The sequence below is a fragment of the Electrophorus electricus genome, chromosome 6 (genome assembly GCF_013358815.1).
Source record: "Electrophorus electricus isolate fEleEle1 chromosome 6, fEleEle1.pri, whole genome shotgun sequence".
In the NCBI taxonomy this organism is placed as follows: domain Eukaryota; kingdom Metazoa; phylum Chordata; class Actinopteri; order Gymnotiformes; family Gymnotidae; genus Electrophorus; species Electrophorus electricus.
Window position 1 is genome coordinate 9118299 of NC_049540.1, and position 15000 is coordinate 9133298.

General features: G+C 42.7%; 1 protein-coding gene across 1 annotated transcript in view; it reads right to left on the bottom strand.

Moving 5' to 3' along the window:
• The window catches only part of brinp1 (bone morphogenetic protein/retinoic acid inducible neural-specific 1), a 90781-nt gene that overhangs the window by 19937 nt on the left and 55844 nt on the right, over positions 1 to 15000 (bottom strand). Inside the window, 1 exon segment of the mRNA XM_035527592.1 lies at positions 11095 to 11200. Within this exon segment, the coding sequence (XP_035383485.1) occupies positions 11095 to 11200 (106 nt within the window).

Genomic DNA, 15000 nt, shown 5'->3' on the forward strand with positions numbered 1-15000 from the left:
ACAAAAACGTATTCAAGTTCTTTAGCTATTTATCTGTTTTATCGACTCCTTCTTTCTTTATTTAATTTCCTTACATTTAATCATTTAATTTCCTTACTTGCTTACTAACTTACTTATACACAGACAGCTGGACAATTTATTCATTACACACAGGTTACTCTCTGTTCCAGAAATACAGTACAAGCTATATTTCATCTGCTGTCTCTGATGAAATTTCAGTAGTACACAGAAAATTAAAACTGATGATGAGCACCTAAAGCATAAACGCAGTAAATAAGCCAATATTGCTGTTTAAAGCGATGGTCAGCACCACTTGGTGGTAATTGTTGCCAATTAAAAACAACAGGATGTCTGACCAAAAAAAGCACAGCTTTTCAAACCCCAACACTGACCCCCTCTAGTTATTTAGTGTCTCCAGAGGTGAATGGAAATGCCAATTTTACCCCATAACACATCTTTGTCATTTGTAGATTTGCTGATTCTATGAACCTGCATAGTAGGGGGTTGACATTATGCTTAATGACAGGTTTATTTGTGTTTGTTTATTTATTTATTTGCCAGAAGCAAAGTGCGCGATGCGGGCCTAGCTGTGTGCGCGTCCCTCTTCTTCCTCGGCCTGCTTGTGTAATCAGCCTGCGCTTGCATTAGTGTGGGTTAGCTGGTTCACATCGGACCACAAAAAGCTGGACTTTAGCAACGTGGGTGCATCTCTCACCCTCGCTCTTGCTGTCTGAGGCTCCCTGGAGCCAATATTCATTTAGCTTGATGTATTCCTGGGCCTGCGACTTTAATGTGATTTGTGGGAGATTCCAGATGGCGAGTTCACGGATGGGTGCAGTTTGACGACGGTGGTGGTGCCAACGGCCCAGAGTTCACAATAACACCCCCCCCCATGCACCTCGTTCTCTATTACACTGACAAGACACTGCACTAGGCTTCCTAATCAGACCTGAAGAGAGACTTTGGCTTTCTCGTGCTCTCGCTCTCTCTATCCGTCTTGCCCTCTCCATCCCTCTCTTCCTCTGCCTTTCTCTTCCAGTCGGGCTCTCTCAGACGGTTTACTTCTCCCCTCTCTTTAACTCCTCCTCATTATTTTATGTCTGTCTTGAGCAAGCCAGTCGATCTTCCTCTCTCCTGTTCTCCACTTCTCCCTTTCCCTCCTTCTCCGTCTCCTTCTCCGTCTCCTTCTCCTGGCCATTACTTGAAGAGCACATCACTTTATCTAACAACCTCTCAAGCCACTTTAGCACATCCTTAAAATGTAGAACGCAAAACCACACAGCGAGAAAATCTCGTAAATACCACATATTGATATGGAATCTCGGAAACTGACTTCCCTCATATGGTGTAATCGGCTGTCCTTGGTGGAAAGAAAAAAATATGCTGTTTTAGTCCAGTGATCAGGAGCGGAAAGACAAATGCAGCAGTATATCCGGACGCCAGCCTCAGATCTCTGTTATGCATGAGTGCTGAAATAACAGCAAGACAAATCACAGTTCCATCCGTCTAGGCAAGCAGCAGTTCTTCAGGACCACATAATGTAGCTCCTGTCCTTCCTCAGACACCGAAAACGTCAAACGCCAGAGAAGGATGCCAGGGAATCAGGGTGGCTAATGGACTAAAACTTCAGATTTTCATATAAAATGGGAAGAATGTATCTGATAGTGTTTGGTGATGCTGGTCATCATCATGTGTCAGCACATCAGTTTCAGTGCACTGCCCCCAGTGGCCCTGTCTATAAATTGCAGGCTTGTCTAAGTGCCTATCGTACAATATTCACCATTGCTGAGCGCATGTGAAATAGGAACATGTGGCCCTCAGCAAACAAAAAACTGAAAATACTCACACTCCTGCATGACTTTGTGAGGTACCACATTTACTGTTGAAGATTTGACTTCATTCCTAATGCCAGAAACACCTTCGAAAATCCAATGACCATCAATAGATTATCAATAATCCATGTGTAGCCACAGTGTTTACAGGCATGTATTCCAAACATCCACTGAATACACCCCAACCCCTGATATCATTAATCATCCTTCTCCCTGATCCCATTAGTGACGTCATTAATGCTACACAAGGTTGGAGCAACCTATAGTTGCTACTTTGTTCCCTCTGTGATGCACCCTTTGGACAGCAGAGACTTGGAGTTATCTAAATGCTAAAGTAGGTGACCAGACCTTGCCTTCAGGGCTGAGTTAGCACATAAAGTGCTATTTTTATAAATCCAGACACTCAGCATAATGGCTCTGGCACCAGATTTCACACTAACTTTGCATCAGGATCAGTAGAGATGCCATGAACCAATTCCCAGCTACTGGTTTCATCAAAGATTAATTGAGCATGTGTGCCCCCCCCCCCAACACCCCTGAATTCATAAAATAATTGTTACTTAAGGCGCTGATGCGATATAGTGTGCAACTTGAATTCAACAGAGAAAACCTGGTTTCAGTAATTAAGTTCCACCTACTCTGAAATTACATTATGACTTCTCTATGCATTTATAATTTATCCAAGCCAAAATTTTTAGGGTGTAAAACATGCTTACCTCATTTTTTTACATAATTATGCTTTGCAGAGTCACTTGTGAAGTGAACTGTGGGGTCAGCCGGTGTTTTAAATACTTTACATGTTCACAGTATGTCTAGACTTTTATTTTCTCTGCGTATGTTCACTCAGTCATTTCTGTCGGGGTGGAAAAGTGTTGAAATAACTTTTACAAGGTTCTCTTTTCATTTCATGTGACTAAAGTGTGACTACTAAACACTGAAAAAGCGACAGCTTTTTAAATCGCTGGAATGCCAGCACTCACATTCACGTTCTGTATAAAGCCATGGGGAGTGACATCGCTTCTCTCCCGTGCTTTCTGGAGATATCTTTTCACATGAGGTTTCCAAAACTACCATACAGTAAGCCAAGTAATCAGCCAAGCAATCTGACAATTTGACAAAAGTCGCATGCTGAAAATATGAGGAAGAAACTTGCCTAAACGTTATGTTTCCCATGGCCTTCCACTGGAAGAGAGGCATATCTAAACACCTGACTCAACTTTCCTGCAGGCAACAGACAGTGGCAGGGGGATTGGAATCACATGACTTCAGCTTGGTTCATCTCCACAAGAGTACATTTCCTTGGGTTTTCAAAAGCTATTCAGTGTTGGATACATTTGCAATGACAGATAAAGTATACTGGGGTTACAGTAATGTAGGCACCTTTTTTTTCTGAAACTGGCCCGTGGATGATTTATTATTATTATTTTTTTAAATAGGTTGGCCAAATGTGTTGGCATGGACTTCAGAACAAACATTACTGCTAGCAGCGGTGTCTGAATGTTACACAAGTTCAGCTATTAGCACAGGGCTGAGAGCCCCATCTACCAGTGCTACACGGTACACAGGTAGCAGCCAAGAGAGTGAATGTAGTCATTTTTCCAGACTTTCACACAAAAACAAAAGCTGATAATTACCGTGAAGGCAGAAAATTGCATATAGTGATGTCCCTGGTAATCATGCAGACCGCCATCTAAAAAGAGGTAAAGAAGAAATTGCACGGTGCACCAAATTGCAGGTTGACGGGGAGAAGAGGATGAGCCGGCTGTAGTGCTGACGCTGTCCATGGTTCTGGAGCTGTCTCGGTAAGGCCAAAGACTGGACAAACCACAGATAAGGTAAGATTTCCAGCCACTTTTACCCTGGGGTTATTGGTCTGTCCATTTGCTATTACTGTGCAATGTAATTACTCTGTGATGTAAATTCTAGCAAATATATAATAGTTTTATTACATAAAAGATGGTTATGATGCTGAGTAAAATTATTTGACTGTGATATAATACAATAATAAGACAGCTGGGGTGATCATATGTTATAATATGGGGAATATGCCATAATTTTCCTTCTCTACACTGTTTTGAAGTAAAATATTTGATGCTCTATGAATTATGACTGATGATTTAATGCAGCAATAAAATCGCCTTGTAAATGATTTTATGAAACAATCGATATTTCCCAATATATCAGAGGTTTTTTTTATGCTGTTGAGGAAAACACCACTTTAAAAATGTCAAGCAGGGTGCATTTTATGAGCTCTAATAACAACATCCTGTCTTAAGGTTGTGTAATTGCTTCACTTATTGCTATAGCACCATGAAGTTCCCTGATGTGTTTAAGAACTAATTCTCAGCTTGTGGCAATGATTCAAGCATGAATCGATACACCTACACCTGTTCCCCTTCCTCCACGAGTTCTGCAGAATGACACTTTCCAAGCCCTTCCGAGCTCATGGCATGAATAGTCGCCCTGCGTGTGAACAACTGGCAGCATTGACTCTGCAACAAGCCTGGCACTTCTGTCTATAAGCAAAAAGCCTAAACCGATGAAGGAAAGCATGGGAGTCTGGGTCTGACAGGGAGGCCACACTTGTGAGCTGAGGAGGGGATTCAAGAGGGAGAGTGAGAGCTGATTTATCGTCCTACCGGCCCAAGTAGAAACACACTCTAGATTGACCACCTCCAATTGAGAGCTGACCCCAGGGTCAAAGAGGAGAGATTTCATCAGCTTGCCGGGTGCCTGGCATCCCAAAGAATTGAACTAAAGTGAGCTTGCATCAATCTTCTAAATGATACGCCATTACAGGGGAGCTGTGGCCAGGCTGCTGAGATTTTCCAATAAGAGCGATTCCTCGCTATACAGCCACTTCCTGTAAGGCAGCAGTTTGACACTGCATGAAGTTAACCAGGATTACATTGGCCTTCACAGAGATCTGATTGTACGAATGGCAGTCTTTGACTGTTGCTATTTTATCGTGATTCTGTAAGTGACTGTGTGCTAAGATTCTGGTTAACTGTAATGAGAATCCTGAAAACAAGAGGATCGTTATCTTAAAAGTAATAATAATAATAATAACAATAACATTCATAATAATACATGTAAATAAAAAAGGAAAACTAATTGACAATGTTTTGTGGAGCAATCACAAAACAATAATTTTTCATAATATGTAATTTTCAGAATTCTTTTCAGCTCTAAATTCATCATTGGCAGTCCTTGTTGCAAATACATCTTAATTGATTTGTTTTGTTTCTGTTTGTGTGTTTACCAAAGTTTTTGTCCCTTATGAAGGAGAGAGAGGAAGAATGGGAGCGTATGATGATGGGTATGTAATCCATCAAACAGCAGATGAATTGCCTGTGGGGCTTTTTAATTTATTTCCCTTCCAACACTTTGAAAACTGTTGGCTCAGGCTATTCGAACATATTCATAAATCTTCCCAGATAGGCTCATGGCTTCTGGAAGAAGAGAAAGAAAGAATGTGTGTATGAGAGAGAGAGAGAGAGAGAGAGAGAGAGAGAGAGAGAGGGGGGGGGGGGGGGGAACACAAACTATTTTCCTTTCTATGTGGTATGGAAAGTTGCCATGTCTTTATCCAAACTGCCCTGTGTTTACCAACTTGGACAACTTAAAAGCATGAATTAAGTGAGGAATGACTACTCCCTTTAACTACAACTTAACCGTTAAATTCTACATTCATTAAATTTGCGTCTCTCTCCATGATCTGAGATTGTTCATAGATTCCACTAGTAGATTCAACAGTACATCTTGAGACAAACCAATGTCCTGAGGTTATTTGTTTATTTTTGCAAAAATTAAAACATGAGACAGAATCTCTCTGCAAAATTTGCATTTATTATATCTTTGGGGAAAAGATTATTCAACATTTTAAGATCAGTTTAAAATAAGCAGAACTACTAAATATTTTTAATTATTGTTGTTTATTTTAATATAGGTTGACTTTGAATTTGCCTGGAAAGCTGCAGTAATAAACACATAATCAACTTGTTTCTTGACATTAGTGTACTCTGGGTAAACACAGGGTATTCAGCTCCTCCATAATTTCATTCTTACAAATGTTCTAATGTAAATAGTTCCATCGGACTCCCCAGTATCCTCTGTGGTTCATCATTTGACGTAGAATGTTAAATGTTAATACGGCTCCTCCATTCCTCAGCCTTCCTAACCAACGGGCATATAGTCCTAATCATGAACATTATTTTATATACTGGGTTTCACTTAAGCCCGATCCGCTGCTATATCTTCTAAAGGAGGTCGCAGGAAGAGCAGTCCAAGAGGGTTCTGAGTATGAGAAAACGGCTAGAGAATGGCAGAATAAGATTGCTCCCGCTCGCTCACTGCACATAATGGCCGGTGCAGCCTTGCTCGGTGAGACCATCACTCGTATGTGAGCTGCAGAAATGAGCTCATCTCAGGCATTCTGCTCCACATGCCGCCATTACACAATAAAGCACGAGGCAGCGTTCAGACCGCCCGTAATTTAGGCCTGCCATCGTTCTGGCTCCGAGCTCCAGTGCGGTGCTGCTTTGATAGGTGAACTCCCTTAATGTCAGATTTTTTTTGTTTCCTCAGCATTTTAGCTTATATCCAGCATAGAGAATGCGATACCGCATCACACCCCTTGTTGCATTATCATTCAACGCTATCAGTGCTTCCCAGGCATGAAGATCACAAAAGCTCGGCAAAAAAGCGACTCCATGATAAGTGGAGGGAGGAAAAAAAGGGATTTTTGTATTCAAATGTCAGAATAAACACCTAGATGAAAGCTTCATCATACAGTGGCTGTCTGAAGTGTGCCGTGGGTGGTGGGGCTGCCCTCCCCTCCTGGAAAAATCTCAGACAAGACATTTCACCAAAATATCTGTGTCCTGTGGTCAAATAGTCATCTGTGATTAAAAAGCTGAAAACTCCATAGGAAATTCTCAATAAGTCTCGATGACATCACAACCTTCTAAAATAGCTTCTTCTTCTTCTTCTTCTTCTTCTTCTTCTTCTTCTTCTTCTTCTTCTTCTTCTTCTTCTTCTTTTGATTCAGGGATGTCAGATAACTGATAAACAGTGCTTGAGGATCTCTGCATGCATAGCTATGATCCCAATTTTTGCTTTCCTGCCATCTCGCCAAACCACAATTTGCCTGCAAAACTGTATACCTAATTCTAAATCACCCAAATGAATGACTTCACACAAGCAAAGCAATTGACTGTCTGTAAACATTGCAATCTACATGCTAACCACATACACACACATTTTCTATACTGCTCACGCCAGTTCAAACAGCGTGTACACAATGTACCCAATCAGTCTCCCTGGCAACAGGATGAGAGAATTAGTGCACTTCCCCACTGACCCTGCCCTGGTTCCTTCAGGACCACCCTAAGAGCTACAGCAATGCTGAGACTCACGGACATCAGGCGGACCCCGCTACCTCAGGGTTAGTAATGGTCTCCTGTCCCTGTTTCACTTCCTGTCTGACCTTGGCTTGACCAGGCCGGTCCAGACGGCCGTGTCTCCGAGACGTGCTGTTTTCTGCAGGTGAAGGTGATCAGCCTGCATGGCTGCCATGCTGAGAAGTCCATCTTACAGCTTAGTCTGTGTCAGAAGAGGTCGGGCATGAAACAGGTTATGAAACAGTGTGAGCAATATAAGTCTAATTGTGGAGCAAATCCAATTGTTCACACAACATAGCAAATGGGCACAGAAAGGTCATTTGGTTTCAGCTCAGCTTCCACAATAAAAGGCAAGGTGTCTTGAAAACTCAAGTAGAAGTCCTTTCCAAATTCGAACAAACTTGTGAAATAAATGTGGTTGTTTCCTCCGATTCCTGTTGAGCACATCTGTCCTCAAGAGAAGACAATATTTTCTAAAGTCTGCTGACCAAAACCAAATACTTTATGTGGCATATGGTGATTTCCAATGGAAAGTTATGCTGTTACATCATCACGTTGGATTTTTAACGTGGTTTTGTGTTCCATGCTGTGGCAGATCTCTGTTGTGTTCTGCTTTCACCAGCAACCTTGTAGAGAGTCACTGAGCAATGCTGGAGGGACTCGTATTTTGAACTGAAGGTCAGTCTTCGCAATCATAACTTCACAATCTGGCCTGTCAGTTCTTGGCAAGAGTCTGGCAGACACAATCTGGCCCCCGAACCCCGAGGCAACTACCACACTCATCCAGCCTCCCAATCTCTCACGACAGCATTGTGACACAGCAAATATAAACAGTACAATATGTGACCGCGGGATCTCGTCAGTCCCCTGCTGTACTTGTCTATCTAACTGCATTTGAAAACACAACAGCATTCCCTTACCATGCGTTGCTGCATAAGTTCAGGCAAAGCCATGCCTCTCCTGACTCTCTGAGAGACAGCACAGAGACCTGGAAAATCTGGAAGCACAATTCCATGAGCTTTCTAAAAGTGCCCAGCCCACAAACAGAACAATAGTGTGATAGCCACACCGAGCCAGTTCAGTGGGGAGTTATCTCGTGCAGATTAAATGACATCTGTAGGTGTAAATACAACCCTGGAGATTTTAGTGGGACCTCACTGAGCTCATGGCACCGACAGCCAAGGTGTCCTGCACAGCAGGTTCTCCCTGCAACTGACAAGTCAGTCCCATGGGCTGAGCTCAGAGCTTTTTCAACTCTCAATCCCAAGACCTCCCATAGCAGTCAGTCGGATACCCCACACCCCTGAGCTCCACTGTAAAATCATCCCACTTATCCTGACGAAATACTTTTTCAAGGAATTAGCAGGTGGACTGGCTCATTATCCCGAGAGGAAAGGGAAGCCATTTGGAGTGTGTGAGGACCACACTGGTTGGTAATTACATTCCCTTTCTCTGTTTTGCTTTCCACAAACATTCCTGTTTGCATTAGCACTCCTTCATGAGATCGAGCAACGGTAGCCATCACCATCCGGCTGATAAAGTCAAGCCATTATCTTTTTTTCTTCTTATTCCCTTAAATAACTGTTTTCCTTCTGTCGTTTATGTCCTTTTCCTTTTTTAATGTATCTTCCCTCCCCCTCTTCTCTGTGATTTTCAACTTCTTTATTGTTCTGTCCCGTGTGCAGCCGATCCGAAGGAAAGAACTCCAAGGCAATTTTATTAATGGCCACAACAGTCGCTTTCAAAGTGACCTTTTCTGATTTGTTAATAAATACAGAAGGAGTGGTCTGCTAACTAATGGCAGATGACTGGATCCTCACTTTTACCGCGATCACTCGTCCGTCTCTCCATTAAATCAAGTTCGGTGTCAGTCAGATGCGTGCACCGCAGCCGACACTTAATTTCAACATGCACGCCACATACCAAAATGCTTAATCAAAACCAGGCGCGGCTCATGCACTACTACCCACGACTACCCGCAAAATGTCATGCAGTCTATTTTTTTAAATGCCATGCCAGGCTCTTTTGCGTCGGTGGTGGTGGGCTTCCTGTGTTATTACCCACACCACTTTCACGTGTTCTGTTCCCACCCAGACGAAGGCACGCAGCGCCTGACGACCACAGCTACATCTTGTGTTACATACCAATCTGTCAAGTGCCACCGCACTGCTAGCCAAGCTGACATATGACTCTATTGTGGGGTTTCAGCCCCAAGGACCACCAGCGAATATAAACTTGACCGTGAGGGGGGCAGCATGGGGGATTGCGCAGTCAGCAGCGATGACGCGTAGCAGGAGATCCTCTGCCTTTGTGCTGTCTCGGTAACCCGACCTTGTCATTACGACACGTCTGCGAAAAGTGACTAGACACGGCAAAATGTGTGCCGTTTCTTGTGCAGTTTTGAGGCCAGTGATAAAGTTACACAAAGTAAAAGCTATGCAACTGTTTGCGACCATGCTGACACACACCTGGTTGTTCTGGGTTTTTTTTTTTTTAAGTTGGAAGACCTGCCGGTCATCCGCACGCTGGCAGCTCTGACCCAGTTCCCGTCCCCGAGAAGATCAAGAACATTTACTGTGATTTCACCCGCTTCACTCTTTGTCTTCTGTAGACATAAATGTCCAGTTTCCAGTTCAAAGACCACTTAAGGAACTCTCATCATCCCACCATATGCAAGCACAATTTACATTAGCTTTAAGCCTTAAACTTTCCAGATGGCTGACCTATATGACTAAAAACCACCATGATGATACACCTTGTCTTGTCTTGTTTATAGTACTTTTAAAAGAAACTTAATGACCGTTAGCATCAAAGGATATTTTTTTACCAGCTGTTACCTAGTTCAGAGAAAACTATAAGAGAGAATACTTAGAGATAATATGTGAAGGTCAGATAAAAGATGGATGAAGTTTGGCTGCTAACAGCTTTGTGCTTTCATTCTTGCACTTTAAAAGTGTGAATTGTTGCAGGTGCTAGCAATGAGCATGCATACTTCAGGCAACGATAAAAACGTATATTGGTTGAAACGTGTACATGGAGAACTTAATGGAGAATACGAAATGGATAGCACGGCATGTGCTCCACATGGCCACATATAGTTAGCTGTGTCGATATGGAGCAGCAGGACCTGTGGAGGTGATGGAGAAAAGAAAAGAGTCTCCTTCCCGAGCCGCCGATGTCAGTGTGGCAGACATGTCTGAATAAAGTCTTAAACACCTGAAGGTCTTGATCAGCCACCAGCCAAAGACACTTGAAAGTGTGTATGGCAGACAAAATAATTACCCAGGTTCATACAGACACAGCAATCTCTTCAGGGAAAGGAGGGTGAAATCAAGTCTATGGGAAACATGTATAGTGGGAGAAAAAAAATAGCACAGACAATTTTCTCGGCCACCTCTGCAGGGGCTGAAAGCAATACAAGCAGTTACTAATATTGCAGTGTTGTTACTTGTTTTTAATTCTCTTTTCAAATCTGACAGACAGCGGGCTCTTCGACTGTTTGGCAAATCTAACAAGAGCACAATTACTGCACATTCACCTGATAAGTCGGTTTTTTCTCATGCTGTGTCTCTTTATGACATTGCACTGTAGAACTATCATTCAGCTGCTTCTCTACACCTTGTAGTGTGCAGCTGTAGCATTTAAATGCTCACCCAGTCACTCGTATCCATTTCACTTTGCAAATTCTCTTCATTTTCTCTGTAGCTCAACGTTTAGCAGCCCAAACATCCCAACAGAAATAACACAACTTGACGAAACGTCGCATTTTCTTGGTCTAATAAGCGTTAAGCGTGATACGGTTAAGTAAACGGGCGAGCCTCTCGGGAAGGCGTGGTGCCGAGGGCCGATCTGGGGCCTACCTTGCAGGTGGAGCTTGCTCTCTGGGCTTTGCAGGAGCACGGAGCTCACAGAGTCCAGGTTGTCGTATGTGCTGCAGCCAAGCGGACCTGTACGTGTCTCCGTTACCTGCACACACAAGTGGAACAGATGAGAAACGCGTCCCTCCGCCCGGAGAACACCCTGCGATGCCAGCAGAGCGCATACGGAATGTCAGCAGCACTGGAACCTTAATAAACGGAAAAGAATAAATAAACAAAATGACTTTGGCAACACGGCATACTTTATTTATATTGTGAGCTAAAAACTGCTGCTACTAATTTAAAATGAATGATTACATCATGATTCTGCTACGTGTGGGAAGCCAAAGGGTGTTATAGAGAGGCTCCATGCTTTAAAATGATGCTGTTCACGTCTGCATTTTATGATGAAGGAGAAAAAAGCATTTCTCATCACTCTAGAGAGCTTTCACAACAGAAGTTTCTAAGTGCCTGCTTTCACATTCAGGATGACGGGCCCCAATGGCTTCAAAGGCGCATTTTCCTTTTAAGGAGCATTGGAGACTTTACTTTATATCATCTTACAAAAAGGTGAAGTGCTAATGACCTTTTTCCTCAAACAGCTTTTCTCTTCTTGGATAATAAGTTAGCCTGAGAGAGACGGAGTTACTTCCGTTTCTCTGTCCAAACTTTTACTCAGTGGGTTAATTAGGCAATTCAAACGTAGCACTAGTCTCCATTTAGCATTTGGCTATAACGTAGAGATCCTGACCAAATAGATTTTCATTGGCTCCTTAATTAATGGTTGACCACCACCAGTTAAGACTGATCTCACCTTTCTGTCTCAGGAGACTGGTTAAAATCGTTTAAAAGGAAAGAGGTAAAATCCTTGACATTTATCAGAGTTGAATGCTCTTTGTCTTTATTTCCAGAGCAAATCCCTCACCAGACTATCACAGAACTCACTCACTTTCTTTAGATTAAAAGCACTCTTCTAATATGTAAATTTCATCATACCAAATTTACCGACTGACACTTGAACAAAGAATTATTTAATTTATTCACTGGCAGTTATGGAATTCTGGCTACAGAAATCTAACTTGCTGCTGCAATTTAGAGAAGCTCGGACTTTGGAAATTCTTGAGAAATTGAACGTTTATCATTATGCAGTCTGCCATCCTAGCTCCACCCTGCTCTGCCTAGCTCCACCCTGCTCTGCCTAGCTCCACCCTGCTCCACTTTTCTCTGCTCCTGCTTTGCCCTGATCCAGCCAGCTCGCTCCTGCTCTCTCATCAGTGCCTTTACCTCATACCAAGGCCATGTGATTCAGAGTGACACCAAACTGAAACAGTGGCACATGTGAGTCCTGTTCTGCATGACCTTCAGACGAGCATAACCCACACATAGGTGTATGCGACAAGCCAGCCTCTATCAACCTTAACACAGCGGGGGCAGAAGAGGCTGTCTGTCTGTCTGTCTGCATTATGAGGTACAGCATAGAGAAGGTCACAGAAGAGCATAAGCCCATGCTCTGGGGCGGACAACAGAACGACCTTTGCGTGCTAAAGCCCGTCAGTGGCTAAAGCCTTTCTGTGACACACTTTATGTGACATAAAATGGGCATAATCTTTTAAGTCGCAAGTCTCTGGAGGATGATGGACACACACACACGCTCACACTCTGTCTCTCTCGCTCTCTTTCTCTCTCTCTCTTTCTCACACAGACACACACACACACACACACACACACACACACACACAGACACACACAGACATGCACAATGGTCCATCTGATTATAGGATACTGCAAATAAAAAAGGAAAGGAAATCTGTGCCCTAAGACAAAAAAATCAATGGACATTTAATCATTATGAATCTTCCATCATTCTGTCATTCTTCAAAGCTATGGCAGTGCTAAAATAACTATCTAAATTTTTATTATAAAATATCTTTATTCTATATTATATTGCTAATGTTTTACATTAAGGTTCCACTAACTAATAGTATTTATAGCATTAGGTAGCATTAACAAACTATGGTTTTCAACATAAATGAACCATAAGTATTATTAATAAAGTAATTAACACTTGTATTAAAGCTGTCCAGTGCTGCCCACAGGCAAAGAGACTATGATGAATTCTTGTAAATGACTGAGAAATAAATAGGCAGTGTGGCGTAACTGCACCAGGTAATGAGACGAGAAGGAAGGACACAATGTGTCTCATTAGTCCCCAACAATCCACATGATTTTAATTACTTTGTTTACATTTTCTATAGCTTAATAATGCAGAAGTTCACTATGGTTTGTTATTGTTAGCTAGTGCTGTAAATAGCGTTACTTAAGGACTTTTTAATGTAAGGTGTCACCATTACATTTAACAGCATAAAACAGAAAACCAAAATTTGGCTACCCAATGCCAACACTGTGTTTGAAGCCAAGGCTTGGCTGTGGGTGGGAACTTTAATGTAATGTGTCACCATTACATTTAACATCATAAAACAGGAAACCAAAGGAAATTTAGACCCAAATCTTGTTTTAATAGTGGTCTGCGCTGTCCAATAAAAACCACCCTGTCACACATGAGTGTGCTCGTTTGATGCTTTTAGGGAATGACAGTCTGTCAGAGTTAGTCACATACAGGACATGGTGGAGGCAGAGTCTTCTCTGGAACTGTTGTTGTGTCATCTTCATGCCTCCTTTTGCAATTAACAAATCCATTACAGAAGGATGAACAGAAAAAAAAGACTTTTAAAAGAGCTAATATGCCTAACTGCAAATCAAGCAGGAGCATCCTGTCTATTTAGCTACTGAAACTTTGATAATTACAGGCAGTCTCTCTCTCTCTCTCTCTCTCTCTCTCTCTCTCTCTCTCTCTCTCTCTCTCTCTCTCTCTCTCTCTCTCCCTCTCTCTCTCTCCCTCTCCCTCTCTATCTCTGTCTCTCTCTCTCTCTCCCTCTCCCTCTCTATCTCTGTCTCTCTCTCTCTCTCCCTCTCCCTCTCTCTCTCTCTCTCTCTCTCTCTCTCTCTCTCTCTCTCTCTCTCTCTCTCTCTCTCTCTCTCCCTCTCTATCTCTGTCTCTCTGGCTCTTGATAACAAGAGTGTGCAGTAATTTAAAGACTTCCAAATTCTGCAGAGAGGCATGCACCTGCTGCCCCTCCCAGGCCCCCTTCAAAGTCATGATCACCATGTGTTGCTGCATAACTCTTGGGTGGCACAGTGAAGGATCTGAGCTTTGTCTTCAAGCCCAGGAGAATAAATTGGAGCTGGAGGTGTGTGTTCTGATGAAGCCGTGCCACACTGGGAATGCCCCTTTGCTTATTCCCTTATTACACATGTCACCTGGCACCCTCCTAATGAATTCTATTCTGGGCCCTCGGAAGTAAAGAGACACGAACCCTGGCGTCCCAAGTGCACGATTACATTTCGGGCAACACGTTTGTAAAAAATGTAAAAGACCATCATATGACGAGTTACTGCCTGAACTGCAGAACTCTAAAATTAGAACAGCAAGGTGCCACAGTGGGACAATATTCAGTGTTCGCTTCATTTATTTATTATTTATATTTTACTTATTAGTGCCTTTGTTGTTGTTGATGATGTTGCCGTCCCTGCTTTATTGCAGAAAAAGTACATGTTTATTATCTTCTGCTATTAGGCGTTATGCCCTGCACATACACTGCGGCTAGCATAAATTAGCATGCTAGCAGGATCCTGGGAAATCGCAGCTTATGCCATCCCATTCCTCTCTGTAATTACTCATCTTATTTGTGCTCCAGAGGACTCGGCTCCCTGATGTCAACACTGAATCAGAAGCTGGAGCTTGGCCGTGCTGCGGAGATCCTAACAAATGCCTGTAGAAGGGCATCATCACCAATTTGCATATGGAATCAGGAAGTGGATCATCTGGTGGGGGGGGGGGGGGGTGAACTT